Below are 14,205 nucleotides of genomic sequence, written 5' to 3' on the forward strand. Positions count from 1 at the left end.
TAGAGATGCTGCACTGGAAAACCAAAAGTTCAAGGTACCTGGTTAGCATCTCAAAGCAGCCTCAAAGCAGCATCTTCACTGGACAGACTGTAGAACACAGGAGGAAACCTATATTAGTAACTTTTTCCTTCTAGTATAAAAATTAGCCCCGACATTTCAATTCTATTAAGCTTCCTAAGCAGTATTTTTAACCTTTGATAACCTCCAACCGAAAGGATTTTTTCTGATTTAAATGAACAGTAATGAACAGAAACACCACAACATGAATAATAATTTTGATGGAAGTACACCAAAGCCCCAATTCTGCAAACACTTATGCATATGAGCAGTAACACTGAACTTAATGGGACTACTCACTCATGTACTTCACTTTACAAATGCGATTGCAATACTGGAGCTTTAGAGAGCACAAATACTAATAAGAATGTAGAAGACAAGATTCTTTAACAAACTTAGTTAAGCTGCCAATGTAAACTTTGTAACAAGTAAATAAATTTTACTGGTTTCAAACACTAACAGATACCTTTTAAAATCTAGAGAATGGGCAGGAGAGTTCAGCTTCATAATTTATAAGTAAGTACAGATGAATGCTTAAACTACAAGTACTTCCTACAATGTTTTTATCCACAATATTTATCATATTCCCATTTCAAAAATTCCAAATTGTATTCTGATGTCCTCAATGTTATTTACTGTGCAAAGAAAATCACTCTGATCTGCCAATTAAAGCATTTATTTTAATTAGATAGAATTAACATAAGATACTCATTTGTGTTTCCAACAGCACCCACAATGTGCTAGATGCTGTATGAATTATGAACTGTATCATGGTCTAGTACAGAGGTGGGCAAACTATGGCCCACAGGCGACATCCGGCCCATGGGACCATCCTGCCCGGCCCCCGAGCTCCCAGCTGGGGAGGCTAGCCCCCGGCCCCTCCACTGCTGTCTCCCCTCCCCTGCAGCCTCAGATCGCCACGCCGCCAGCACTCTGGCCTGCTGCTCCTACCGGGCAGCGCGGCTGCAAGCTCCTGCTGCTCTGAGCGGCATAGTAAGAGAGTGGGGGGGGGAGGGGGTTCCAGGGGGCAGTTAGGAGACAGGGGGCGGAGGATCTGTGGGGGGATGGTCAGGGGACAGGGACTGGGGGGGATTGGATAGGGGGTGGGATCCCGGAGGGGCGGTTAGAGATGTGGGTCTCGGGAGGGGGTGGTCGGGGACAAGGAGCAGGGGGGAGTTGGATAGGTTGGGAGTTCTGAGGGGGGAGGGAAGTGGGACGGGACAGATGGGGGGCAAGGGCCAGGCTGTTTGGGGAGGCACAGCCTTCTCTACCCAGCCCTCCATACAGTTTCGCAACCCCAATGTGGCCCTCGGACCAAAAAGTTTGCCCACCTCTAGTCTAATAGTTGACTAAGCATGGGACTGGAAGCCAGGAACTTCTGAGTGGTATCTGCTCTGCTTTGACACCTTGGTCAAGTCAATTCTCTCTCGCTCAGTTTCCCCATACTCACCTTGAAAGTTAGTTTGTTAAAAAAAAAAAAAAAAACTAACTTCCAATTGCCCCCAACTGTCCTTGCCAATTTTTCTGGTTTTACAATCGGATCGTGAAAGGGCATCACATTTTGGTCTAAATTATTCTGTTTTAGGTTGATAGTGATCCTTAATGGTTTGCACAATATTTTGAAGCCAGCAACAGATATGTAAGTATTTAGAATTTAAAATAAATACTGGTATTTAATGCTTATGTCTCAGGCTATGTCTACACACCACTTATGTCGGCAAAACTTATGTTGCTCAGGGGTGTGAATATTCTATGCCCCTGAGCAACATAAGCTGCCCTGGCATAAGCAGTAGTGTGCACAGCGCTACGTCGGCAGGAGAGCTTCTCCCACAGACATAGCTACCGTCACTCATTTGGGGGGGGAGGGGAGGAGGGTGTTAATTATGCCAGTGGGAGCTCCTTCCTGTCGGCACAGAGTGGCTACACGAGAGATCTTACAGCAGCCCAGCTGCATCGGAACAGCTGTGCCACTGTAAGCTCTCTAGTGTAGACACAGCCTTAGAGACACCAGTACCCTAGAACTTAAGTTACATAATCACTCAAGGTCTAGTTTTAAATAGCCAAGACTTTCTATGCAAAAATTAGATACATAAACCCCAAGGCCCTCAAAGAAAACCAAGCGTCAAATTGCATATATAAATGCAACACGTTAGTGGATGAAACAGAATACCATGTATTACATTTATACATTAAATGTCAAGAGGGCTTTTGACATATTAGCACTGAACATCAGAAACAAAAATTGTTTAACAGAACAAGAACTGAAAGCCTTTGCTGCAGATACAGCATTGCCATTTAAGCAGAGAGGCTTTCAAATAGATCAGACTTGAAGAAATCCACTCCTTGTTACAGTTTCTTACCATGTCTGCTATTTACTAAAACAATGTGTGTTTAAACAAGGATAGTTCCCGCATACCCCATCTTCTCTTGATGGTCACGAAATGATGTCATAATGCTGAATTTATCACATCACACTCACTTGCATTGCAACAGAGTTTGGTGAAAATCACAGAATTATGACTTCCCTGTGGAATCAAGCAGAAGGAGAAAGGGGGGAATGGGAAAGAAAATGCCATTATTAGACACACAAAGTATCTCTCAAATGCACAAAACTGAAAAAATGAAAATATTTTTTCAACTTTAGGCTCTCTCTTCAGAGTTGGGGATGTGACTTTGTAGATGTCTGTATAGTGACTAGCAGAAAGGTCTCTCGACCCTATTGTCATATAAAGAAATAATAAATCACAAAAGTAGCATCAGAGTAATTGGAAAAAAAATAATACTGACCAAGGACATGTCCTTTGGTTCAAAATGTTCTTCATCCAACTGTGTTTCAGTACGAAAGCCCCCATTTAACTTATATACCTAAGGATCCATTTTTATGCAGAGTCTACTAGTTCCTCAAGTTGCAGAGATGGCTCTTGCTGCACTAATCTGAAGGGTATGTTTATAATGGGCCAAACTTGAATGCAACTCCCACTGAAGTCAGTGGTACATGCATATCAGAGGGCAGACTCTGACTCAAAACAGAATATGCACTGAGCCACAAAACACAACCTAATTCAGCCACATGAAAGGGGCACTATGAATCATGACAAAATCTCAAAGAGATGACTTGATTACACTAGAGAAAGTGCTAACACCCTTTCAATTACACCAGTACTAGAAACGTTAGAAGCACTAGCTTGGATGTAACACTTGCCAGCACTTTTAACCATCAAGCTCTATGAAGGGTTAGCTGATATAATGTCAGGGTGGATAAAAATCAATGATTAAAAAAAATAAATAAAAAAATCCGATTTTTTTGATAAAATGCTTTTTGGGGAAAAAACCCATCTAAAGATAGTTTTAATTAAGATAAATTACAGCTCAAAGATCTCATCACGGAACAGGGATTATAAATTCTAATTCTATAGCATGAGACAATATATTCATGTCATGTTTAAGAAAAGTTTGTAAATGAGTTCCAATAGTTCATGGATTAGGGACCCAATCTTATGGGGTTCCGCAGGCTTCTGTATAGATTATTTAGGTTAATCTTTCTATCTACCCAATGGGACTCAGTGCTCAATCTAGAAGATACCATCAGAGATGCTTAGTTTTGCAGTTCTCCAACTGTGGATTTGTGTCTCCAGAGATAACATCCTTGTTAACAGCAAAAATGTTTTAAAATAAATAAATAATATAGAGAGATGAGAAATAACAGATCTCAATCCTATTGTCCCTCTGCAAATTTGTGTACAGAGTCAATCCCTTACCTCTCTAAAAGTGCAAAGTTTCAAAAAAGTTCAATGAATAGAAGACTGTTGGGAGCAGAATAGATCTGGACAAGGAGAAGAAGTCCAGAGATAAATGTGAGAAGGGAGGGACATATGCCTGTTTTGTTAAAATATTATATTTGCTGTTGAAGAAAAAAATCCAGAACACTTAACGTTGCTGTTTTAGTTAAATAAAACAATTTAAATGTCTGTCTGGTGCTGTTCTCCTCCTAATACAGCATGGCAAGAAAATCCTCCAAATATTAATAATTATTCTGTTGAACTGGAGATAGTTCACCTCCCAGAATAATGACTTCATTATTCAGAAGAATGACTTCATAAATATCTGCTTCAATTACCTTTGGTAAATGAAATAACCAAACAATCATTCATTTTCTAATATAGCTGTAAAACTAATCTGAAAAGTTTTCAAAATAAATCAGTTAAAAAAATGTATAGTGTGTACCTTCTAAAAATGAAACCTACATCTATCTGAGTTGTGAAGAATATGTATTAAGGTTATAACAACCAACAAGAATGCACTTATGTAGAAAACCATGATTAAATCAAGTCTTCCTGACTAGTGATTTAAATCAAATCCACCCTGTATAATGTCAAATGCTGGCATACCTATGGTAGGGCTCCCAACATTCCCAATGTTGGTGGAGCTGAAATAATATCAGCAATGGTGGGAAAATGTTGGCAAGATGTTAACCCATTGGTCCACTGATTCTCCAGAAGACCTGAATTAGTCTCAGATGCCTCTGGCTTTGTCAAAACTACAGTCAGCTTTGTGCTAACATTTTAATTTTGATCTGTGTGGATGTGCACCTATTTTCTCCACCTCAACCCTGAATTTTCAGTTTCAGGTTGAAACAAACCCCAAAATTCGATACAAAACTCAGTCAAAATAGCTGAGATTCACCAGGCTTTGCAGTCAAGATACAGGTTATATACAATTTTGATGCAAAAGCACAAATTGGCCCAAGTTCTACAAATTGAACCAGGTTTGCGCTAAAGTGCTGTCTCCCTTGGAGAGACAGAATGTAGTTTAAAGTGCTGTCTCCCTTGGAGAGACAGAATGTAACAATACCTGAAATAAGTGAATTTCACATGGTTGTGGTTTCATGTCACACTACTCTAGCAAAAGATTTCCTATTGGTGTCACATGAAGAAACCCCAGATCTCTATCATTTTTCAGGGAAGGAATGGAAAGGGCAAAAGCCAATGTTTTGAAATTCTTATAAAGTAGGGAAATCTACTTTAAGGCAGAAATGCCAGCAACAAAACCTGTAATTGATCTTTTCAACCTCAGAAAGTTAAACAGCATGTATTTTGTACAGTCCAAGAAGAGACAATGAATAGAGATGCTCCAGTGGTAATACCTACAAGTGCCAATCTAAAGCTAGCCACAGCGTATTATGGTTCTCCACCAGACACACCTGGGAGAGTACTCCTCATCAACAAATGAGTTACTTTGGTCCTTAGCTCTCACACACATTGATAACATTTCCTAGTCTGTGTCCCATTTAAAGACTCTGCTGTGGGGCCAGACTTTTCCATAATAAATATTGAGCACTTCTATAATAATACCACCACCTGTAGCTCTCAAAGCACTTTACAAAGGAGGTCACTATTATCATCCTCATTTTTACCCATAGGGAAATGGAGGCACAGGTAGCAGACTATTACTATTATTATGATTTTCATCCATGATCTCCAAATGCTTTACAAAAGGAGGTAAAGTATCATTATCCCTGTATTACTGCTTGGTAAAATGAGATAAGAGTAGCTAAATGACTTACCCAAAGTCACACAGCAACTCAATGGCAGTTAGAAAATGGACCGCAGGTTTCCTAACTCCTAATCTAGTGCGCTATCCTAGACCAGGAGATTGGCTCAGTCTCCTCTCGCCTCTATTGTTGGTGTGTATGTGGGAAATGATGGATTATGGAATATTAACTCCCTATACTGAACTTGTGAATTATTTTTCTGCTTCACTCTAAGCCACATATCTTGCCCCCAAAAATCCTGTGATATGCATTATGCAAATCCCTTTAATAAATAAGCAAATATTTACACTCTCTCTCATTGAAATACTCTAAAACTTACTTTCATCGAGTAAAAATATTCCAATATTTTCTGGCATATGGCAGAAACTGCCAAGTTTTGACCAATCTCTTGGAATGGTATAAAATGTCCTAAATGATCCTACCTAGAATCTACAGATGCTTCTCTGCCTTTGAGCTATACATGATACATTAGGGGAAACAAAAAGAGATGTGCCTCTTAAATCTATTAAGATACATTGGACTGTAAGCACTTTTTGGATAGGCCGATTTCAAAATTATAAATATTTTAGCTAAAACAGGGACTGTCCCTTGTAGCATCATGGATGGTCAGAATTTCTGACATGTATTCAAAAGTCACATACACAGAATGTATATTTACAGCTGCAAAACCTACTCAGATATATACTTGAGGCTCTTCTACAATATAGGCGCACTGATACAGAGCTTTGAAACAACCTAATTGAGTTAGCGGCACTAATCTCAAAGATCAAAACCATTCACAGTGAACAACTATTGTTACTATAACAGTTGTATTAAAGTATTGGTTCTCAAACTTATTTGATCAGATCCCCCTTGTGTCTGTAGTTATTTACACTCCCTCTCCCCCCCAAGTACATATACCATCACCCAGCTCGGAAGACAGTGCCATGCCAGCAGCAGCTCACTTTTCACAGCAAACATAGCCGCCCTGCTGCATGCCCCCGACCCCAGGGGCTCACAGCAAGAGCCCTGCCACCTCCAGGTGAGCCCGAGCCCAGGCTGCTTCCTGGTGAGGGATTGGGTGGGGGAGGAGAGTTCATGCCTGGGCTGCCTCCCCGTGAGGTATTGGTGGGAAGAGGGGGAAGGAGAGCGTGAGCAGCAGGGCTCTGGCTGTCCCCTTTATCCCCACCTCCTTGGTGTGCACAGCCCTTCTGTACAAGCCCCAGCCATCCAGGACTGACAGTCACAGCTCTTCAAACAAAAACAAAACAAAAAACCAAGCAAATAAACAAAAAGGCACACAGCTTGGGCCTCCTTTGACACATTCCCATGCCTCCCATGGGAGGCCCACCCCATAATTTTAGAACTGCTATATTAGAGTAATTCCCAGAACCACTGGTCAGGATCAAGCCCTCGCCATTTTAGGCACTTTGCAAACATATATAAAGATACAGTCCCCGCTTCAAAGAGTTTACAGTCTAAGACCATGCATATTTTCTAAGGGACATAGTCTGCCTGAGTGGAAAAATGACCCCAAAATGAGCATACATGCATATAACACAATAGTAGTTACTGTGCACCAATATTATGCCCAGTAAGAAGCCCAGTGCACCACCTCACCTCTTAGTTACACACGGCACAGTTACACAATGTGCACAGGAGCTATTGCCTGGGCAGAGGGGCCTGATCCTGGACTCATCTTTCAAACATGAGTGCAATACTCAGACTACAATAAAAGTATAACTGGGTTCAAAAAAGAATTAGATAAATTCAGGGACGATTGGTCCATCAGTGGGCATTAGTCAAGATGGTCAGGGATTCAACCCTATGCTCCGGGTGTCCCTAAACCTCTGATTGCCAGAAGGTGGGACTGGTTGACAGGGGATGTATCACTCGATACAGGCAGCAATGGATCAGCATTCACGTTGTACTCCTCATCAGTACCCGGCATGGGCTGGGCCGGGCAAGCTAATGATCCAACCAGCGGACCAAATTCACTTATCCACATTGGGCTCCAGCTACACATCATTCAAAGCTCAACCAAGCGTTGGTAGAATTTCTGCAAGGCAGACTGGGAAAAGTTCTGTGAAGCACTGGAACTTAGTGTGGTTACCATTCCGTCGCATTGTTTGCCAGTCAACGAAGCCTGACACTAATTCCAAGGAGTCATTTATAAAGCCACATGCTCAGCTATACTACGGGGCTGTTGTCCAATTTACACTCCCTGCCTGAGTGCCGAACACCAAGACTTGCTCAGGAAATTCAAATTATCTGGCGACTCGGATGTTTCTGACCACCTGACTGAGTCTCTGGATGCTGCCAGGCTTACTTGGTGGAAGGAATCTAGAGAGAAGCTTCACTTCATTTATTCCAGTCAGAACTGCTGGAACTTGATTTGCAGCTGGGCGCTGCTCAACAACCTCCAGGTCAAAACTGCCCACAGGTTAAGCCCCGTGAGGTTGCAAGCCATTTTCTGTGGGTAGCAAAGGTCCCACTGGAGAAGCGATTCAAATGCAAAGTATATAACAAATGGTGCCTACTCTGACATCAGAATGTGGGTAAGAGTCAACCAGAGCCATTTATGGTCAAGGAGCTAGATAGGGCCCTTAATTCCATCAAGATAGGCACAGCAGTGGGCTATCATAACATCTTACTGGAATTCCTCAAACACCTTGGACCAAAGGCATCACAATGGCTTAGGTAATTCTACATACGGGTCATTAATGAGAAGAAGTTACCATGCACTTGGCACGAAGCAAAGATTATTGCCATTCTTAAGCCAGGCAAGGACCCCTTCAATGTGTCATGTTACCACACCATCTCTTTGCTGTCAGTGTGTTTCAAGGTGTTTGAGAGTCTGATCCTCCAACAAATCACTCCAGATTTGGATGTCTTTTTGCAGGTCAAGCAGGCAGGGTTCAGTAAAGGACACAGCACCTATGATCAAGTCCTGGCCTTGACCATCTTTATCGAAAATAGTTTTCAACAAAATCTAAAGACGGGAGCAATCTTCTTGGATTTGACTGCCACCTATGACACAGTTTGGCACAGAGGCCTTTTGTTTAAGCTCTCTCAAGTTGCCCTGCGTTGGGTAGTCAAGGTAGTAGAGCTCTTTTCCAAAACGGGAGGTTTAGAATACACATCCACAACTGCTGCAGCTCTTGGAAGCGTCAGATCAACAGCCAGTTCTTTCACTGATACTGTTCAATGTGTACATCAATGACCTGCCAGATACATTCTTGCGCAAGTTTATCTATACCAATGACATCTGCTGCAGCTACCAAACTCAGTCTCTCTCAGAAATTGACAAGATCTTGAATGATACAAAACTCATGGCAAACTCTCTTAGTTGATGGTGATCGCAGCCGAGCTTTTCCAAAATGGTTTCTAGTGTATTTCATCTGCATAATGCAAGCACAACACATGAGTTAAACATTTTTCTCAATGGCCAATGCCTGCAGCATGATCCAAACCCAGTTTACCTCGGTGTGATATTGAATAGGTCATTAACGTACCACAACCACTTGAGGAAGATTGCAGCCAAAGTCAGCATTTGGAACAACCTCCTCAGAAAATTGGCCAGTTCAACCTGGAGTGCGAGCCCTCAGGATTCTTAGAACATCAGACCTTGCCCTCTGCTATTCAACAGCAGAGTTCTGTGCTCCTGTTTGGTGTCACTCATCTCACACGAGGCTGGCCAATGTAGAGCTTAATAAAGCTACGCGTATTGTTACCGGGACTTTATGGGCAACTCCATTGCCGTGGCTACCGATACTTAACACCACAGCACCATCACAAATTCGCCATGAGAAGGCATCTGTCAGACTGCTGGCGAAAATCCGTGAGAATGGCAACCTGCCTTTGTACACAGACCCTTCAACCACCTGCCAGCTCACCTGTCTTCTAGATGCCCTTTATGGTCATTTGTGCCACCACAAGATATGACGGTGGAATCTGCTTGGCGCAACATGAGGACAGTGACAACAGTTGTTAATCAGTCTCTCATGACTGACCCGACCATCTGTCCATCAGGTTTTGATCTGCCAAGACATCTGGAGGTCATCTCTGACCCCATTTCAAATAGGACAGGGCACTTGTGTGGCCAATCTCTTTAAATGGGGTTTTTCTAATAACCTGCAATACAGCTGTGGTCAACTTCAGACTAAGTCACACATCCTTGATGAGAGCCACTGACTTATTTCGACAGCGGGTTACCGGCTCTCCACCTGGCTGATGATGATGCAATCAAATGGCTGGGGACATTGTGCGCATACACTGATATATTACTTTATAAATTGCCCTGTTCTATTCATTCCCTCTGAAGCATCTGGTATCGGTCACTGGTCTGACTCAGTATGGCCATTTTTAGGTTTATATTCTTATGTTATGCTACAGTACAACTATGTAGTGCTCCATTTTTGATCCAAGTAATGGAAGCACTCACGCTGGGACTTTTCAGCTCCAGTGGTTGCATTTCCACAGTAAAGATGTGAATGGCAACAAATTGCTCCCAGCTATAACAAATTAGGTGTGGTATTTACGCTCCCTGCAAGTTGAATATGTAGCTCTTGACAAGGTGTGGGTGAGGCTGGTGTATAAATCTCATAATTCACAACAAGCTTCTTCTCAAAAATGTTTAAGTCACATAAATCAAAACATTTAATATCTCAGTGCCTTTACATTCTACATGGTCTATGGGGACGAGAAACAAGAACAAAGAGACATGAGGTTTGTTAACAAAACAATGAGTTCCAACAGATTCATGTGAAAAATGTCTTTGTACTAAGTGGCTTATGTAAGTACTCATCAGACCTTCATGCAAGAAGTGACACGAATAAATCTGGCAATGGTCAGAATAAGTGCTTTCGGTAATTCTGTAAAGTCAGCCTTAAACAATCTACCCTGTGAGGATTTAAATTTAAAAATTCCATTTGAATCCTAAAATCTTTACTCTTGGTACAACAAACCAGGCTAATGTCTGTGCACAGTTGCTGTGATGGTAGAAAACACTTGCAAAAAGAGATTGGCCTCTCTTATTTTAATTTGTTGGCCATAAAGAAAAGATCAAACTCCTGCCTCGCCTTCTCTTCAAGCACAGTCAAACTCCTCTCTCTCCTGTACTCTGCATAGTATTATTTAAAAGAAACAAGTACCAGTTCTCTTTAATGAAATATCAGGAAATTAAAAACAAAAAAACAAGCATCCAGCTACATTACAACAGAGAGAAAGTACTGTCACATCTCTCTACCTATTGTATTTGACCCCTCAATACTAACCAGCCAGTCAGCAAAGAGCATTAAAAAAATACATAGAAGTATTATTTCAGGAACTCCATACTATCACCAGACTATAACACTAGGTGCTTCAGCTCCCAACACAATAGACGGATTCCTACTTTGAAATCCCCTTCCCAAGTCCTGCATTAGTGGACACGTTTTGACTCTTTGTCCGATTCAAGCCAACCAGCCTATTCACAGAGTTCAAGGGCTTTAAAATGGCAACAATCCAGTTCAGGGAGAGAACAAGAGAAAAATGCAGATTTATTTCTATATTTTATTCTTTTGTTAAATCAATTTAAAGTTATAAATTACATAACAAAACAGGAACCTTCATTTTATCCTATTCCAAATATATGAGTTATGCAGATTAAAACTTGTCCCCGGGATTTACTTTGTCTTTTATACACTTAAAAAAGACACTTTAGGATAGATATACAAAAGCTATTGAAAATTCAAGGTCAAGCCATTTGAACAAAGTAACTCTTTCCTGAGTCATATTGACACTGCTCTTTATCCCACCCAAAAAACCGAGACTGTGTATTGTGCTACAATAACAGTTCTACCGTATTGTTTGACTACTTCATGTTGATTTTCGTAATAAAACTAGGAAAGAGAAAAGCATAAAATGCCAAAACACTTCTAAGGTTAAATAAAAGGGGATTATTTTAGTATGGGTACAACCTTTAATTATGTAATTTAAAATAAATTCAAGTACCAATTAGATCTCTCTCTCCAATTCCACTCAGGATCTAAAACCACCAGAATGTTAAAATAACACACACTTGTTCACACCTGATTTGCTTTTGTGTGATCTTTGAAGCTATAAAAAAATAATGAAAGCCTATTGGGATTTTTAATACAAGATCCTGGTTTTCCTACTTATTTTCACCCAACTCTCAAGCATCAAAAAATAAACTCAACGCCTTTTTGATTTACGGATGAAGACAATTATTTCTGCAACATCACAAGGCATTTCAAAATGTGTTTCCCTAAAGATCCCACTAATAATACTTTTTAAAACCTCATCCCTCTCCCTGTTTTTGACAGGGAAATTTCAGAGAAGGAAGAACGGGTTTCTTTTGTCAGGAACTAAGGCCAGTGGGGGTCTGACTCATGCCTGCTACATCTGCTCCCATCCATGCACCGCTCCCTGCCGGGCCCCTTCAGCTCTTCTTTGATTCTGGGGGATGACACCCCCCCTTCACAAATCCCAAAGCGTTACATTCACTCCCGCACCCCCATTACTCTGCAAGAGCCCCTAGGATGGGATCGCGGGGGGGACGGGGGGAGAGAGACACTCGGAGGGAGCATGGAAAGGGGTTGAGGTGAGGGAAGATCGAGGGCACGGGACGGTCTCGGCAACTGGGACAACCCGGTAGCTAACTAGGACGAAGGCAGCAAGGGGCGATGGGAGGGGTGAGCTGAAGGAGGCGAGGGGAACAACACAAGTGGGGTTTGGGGCAGGAGGGAGGAGAGAATAAAGGAGGGGCCAGGGAACAAGAGGCGGGAGGACACGGGCCCGGGGGCGCTAAACCGCAGAGCGGCGGGATAGAGGCGGGCCCGGGGGGTACCGGGGGGTGCTCGGCCGCAGAGCGGGGAGGGCCGGGATGCGGGGAAGGGGCTCGGCCGCAGAGCGGGGAGGGCCGGGGTGCGGGTGCGGGGAAGGGGCTCGGCCGCAGAGCGGGAGGGCCGGGGTGCGGGTGCGGGCTCGGCCGCAGAGCGGGAGGGCCGGGGTGCGGGAAGGGCTCGGCCGCAGAGCGGGGAGGGCCGGGGTGCGGGCGGGGGCCGGCTCGGCCGCAGAGCGGGGAGGACGCGGGCCGGGGGCTCGGCTCGGCCCGGCCCGGCCGCACAATGGAGCCCCGTGTGTCCCTCTGCCTCTCTCCCCCTCACACGCCGCCTTCGCGTGACTCGCAGGAGCGAAATGGCTTGTGGGTGAAGCCGGCTCCCCGCCCCGGCCCGCCCGGCGGGCTCCGGCCCCGCGCGGGGAGGGGGCAGGGGCGCAGCGCGGCGGCTGGCGCGGCCGGGGAGGGCCGGAGCCCGGCGCGGCCCGCTCACCATTTGCGCACTTTCTCGATGGCCGCCATCACCCGCTTGATGTCATCCTTGGCCCGGCTGCGGGTCTCGGCCCGCACCGACCGGCCCGACATGCTGCTGGGGACGGGGGGCGGCGGCGGCTGCGGAGAATGCGGAGCTCGGCCCGGCCCGGCTAGCTGCGCCGCACGCACAATGCTCCGTCCCGCCGCTCGGCTCCGCCCAGACTCAGCCGCCCGCCGCCGGGGCTCGCGCACTGCGCAAGCGCCCAGAGCCGGCGCCGCCGGCCGCAGCACGCGGCGGCCTGGGCTCGTGGGGCGCGGGAGGGGCTGGCGCGCGCGCGCGGGCCGGGGTCCCGGCCAAGGGACTGCGCGAGGGGGGCCAGGCCTTGGTGGCTACAGCAGGGGGCTGGGAGCCAGGACTCCTGGGTCCCGTAACCAGCCCTGGGTGGAAGTGGGGGGGGGTCTCATCATTAGAGGAGGTGGGATCGGGTTTTGTTGTCAATTGTGCCTGGACTCACTGTGGGATCTCACCTTGGGCAAGTCACTTAACACCTCTGCGCTTCAGTACCCGCCCTTCCCGCCCTTCTTATCTACCGTATACGGGAGTTGGGAAGCTTAATGAATTAATGTTTATAAAAAGTTTTGAGAATCTCAGATGGGGAGATGCTATGGAAAGGCAAAATACTGCGGCTTCACTCCTCTTCCCCCAGTGGGCAACAAAGTTATGGAAATAAATTGCAGGACTGCAACAGCTACTTTTAGGAATTGTTTATTATTTGTTTATATAGTGCTGTAAATACTTCTGTGATATAAATATATGCCCGAAAGACATAACCCCAGGCTTTAGAAAGCTTAATGATAATAAGCTCTAGAAACAATTGATTCTCAAAACAATTCTGAGAAGTTTAAAATATTTTTACAGGTAGGGAAAGTGAGGCAGAGGGGTAATTTTCTAAAAGAGGTGTTAATGTCAGAGCTGGATTTAGAAATAAGACTGCCAGCCTCTGCGCACTCAACCACTCTTCTCTCTGAAAATCTAAAGAATCATCATGTGATGTATTACTTTGTATGTCTGAGCCTTATTGTCTGTGTCCAAATTAGATTGTAAGCCCCAAGGGCAGGGATCACATCTTTGTATAAGCAGGTATTTGTGTAGCACAGAGTACACAGAGGGTGCTCAATCAGTAATAACATTAGATCCATTTGTTCCTCAACTTTGTGTTCATTACACTAAATACTTGTTATCTTTGAGACTCCTATAGTGCATTCTCTTATGGATGATAGACTGTTATGAGTGACTAGTTTC

The 14,205-nt window shown here is 44.2% G+C and overlaps 1 protein-coding gene across 9 annotated transcripts in view; it reads right to left on the minus strand.

Annotated features, from left to right (window-relative positions):
• BCL7A (BAF chromatin remodeling complex subunit BCL7A) overlaps positions 1 to 14,205 on the minus strand; it is a 35,168-nt gene that overhangs the window by 19,758 nt on the left and 1,205 nt on the right. For 2 of the 9 annotated variants that reach the window (XM_039505243.1, XM_039505242.1), the window contains exon 1: positions 12,922 to 13,139. In XM_039505243.1, coding sequence (XP_039361177.1) covers positions 12,922 to 13,013 — 92 coding nt within the window. In that variant the 5' untranslated portion in view covers positions 13,014 to 13,139. Of the gene's footprint in view, positions 1 to 38; positions 88 to 2,417; positions 2,498 to 5,620; positions 5,641 to 7,207; positions 7,503 to 7,531; positions 7,602 to 8,127; positions 8,223 to 12,921; positions 13,140 to 14,205 lie in introns of those variants that run through there. The other 7 variants (XM_039505244.1, XM_039505247.1, XM_039505248.1 and 4 more) reach the window with 7 other exon arrangements.

The sequence above is a fragment of the Mauremys reevesii genome, linkage group 18 (genome assembly GCF_016161935.1).
Source record: "Mauremys reevesii isolate NIE-2019 linkage group 18, ASM1616193v1, whole genome shotgun sequence".
In the NCBI taxonomy this organism is placed as follows: Eukaryota; Metazoa; Chordata; order Testudines; family Geoemydidae; genus Mauremys; species Mauremys reevesii.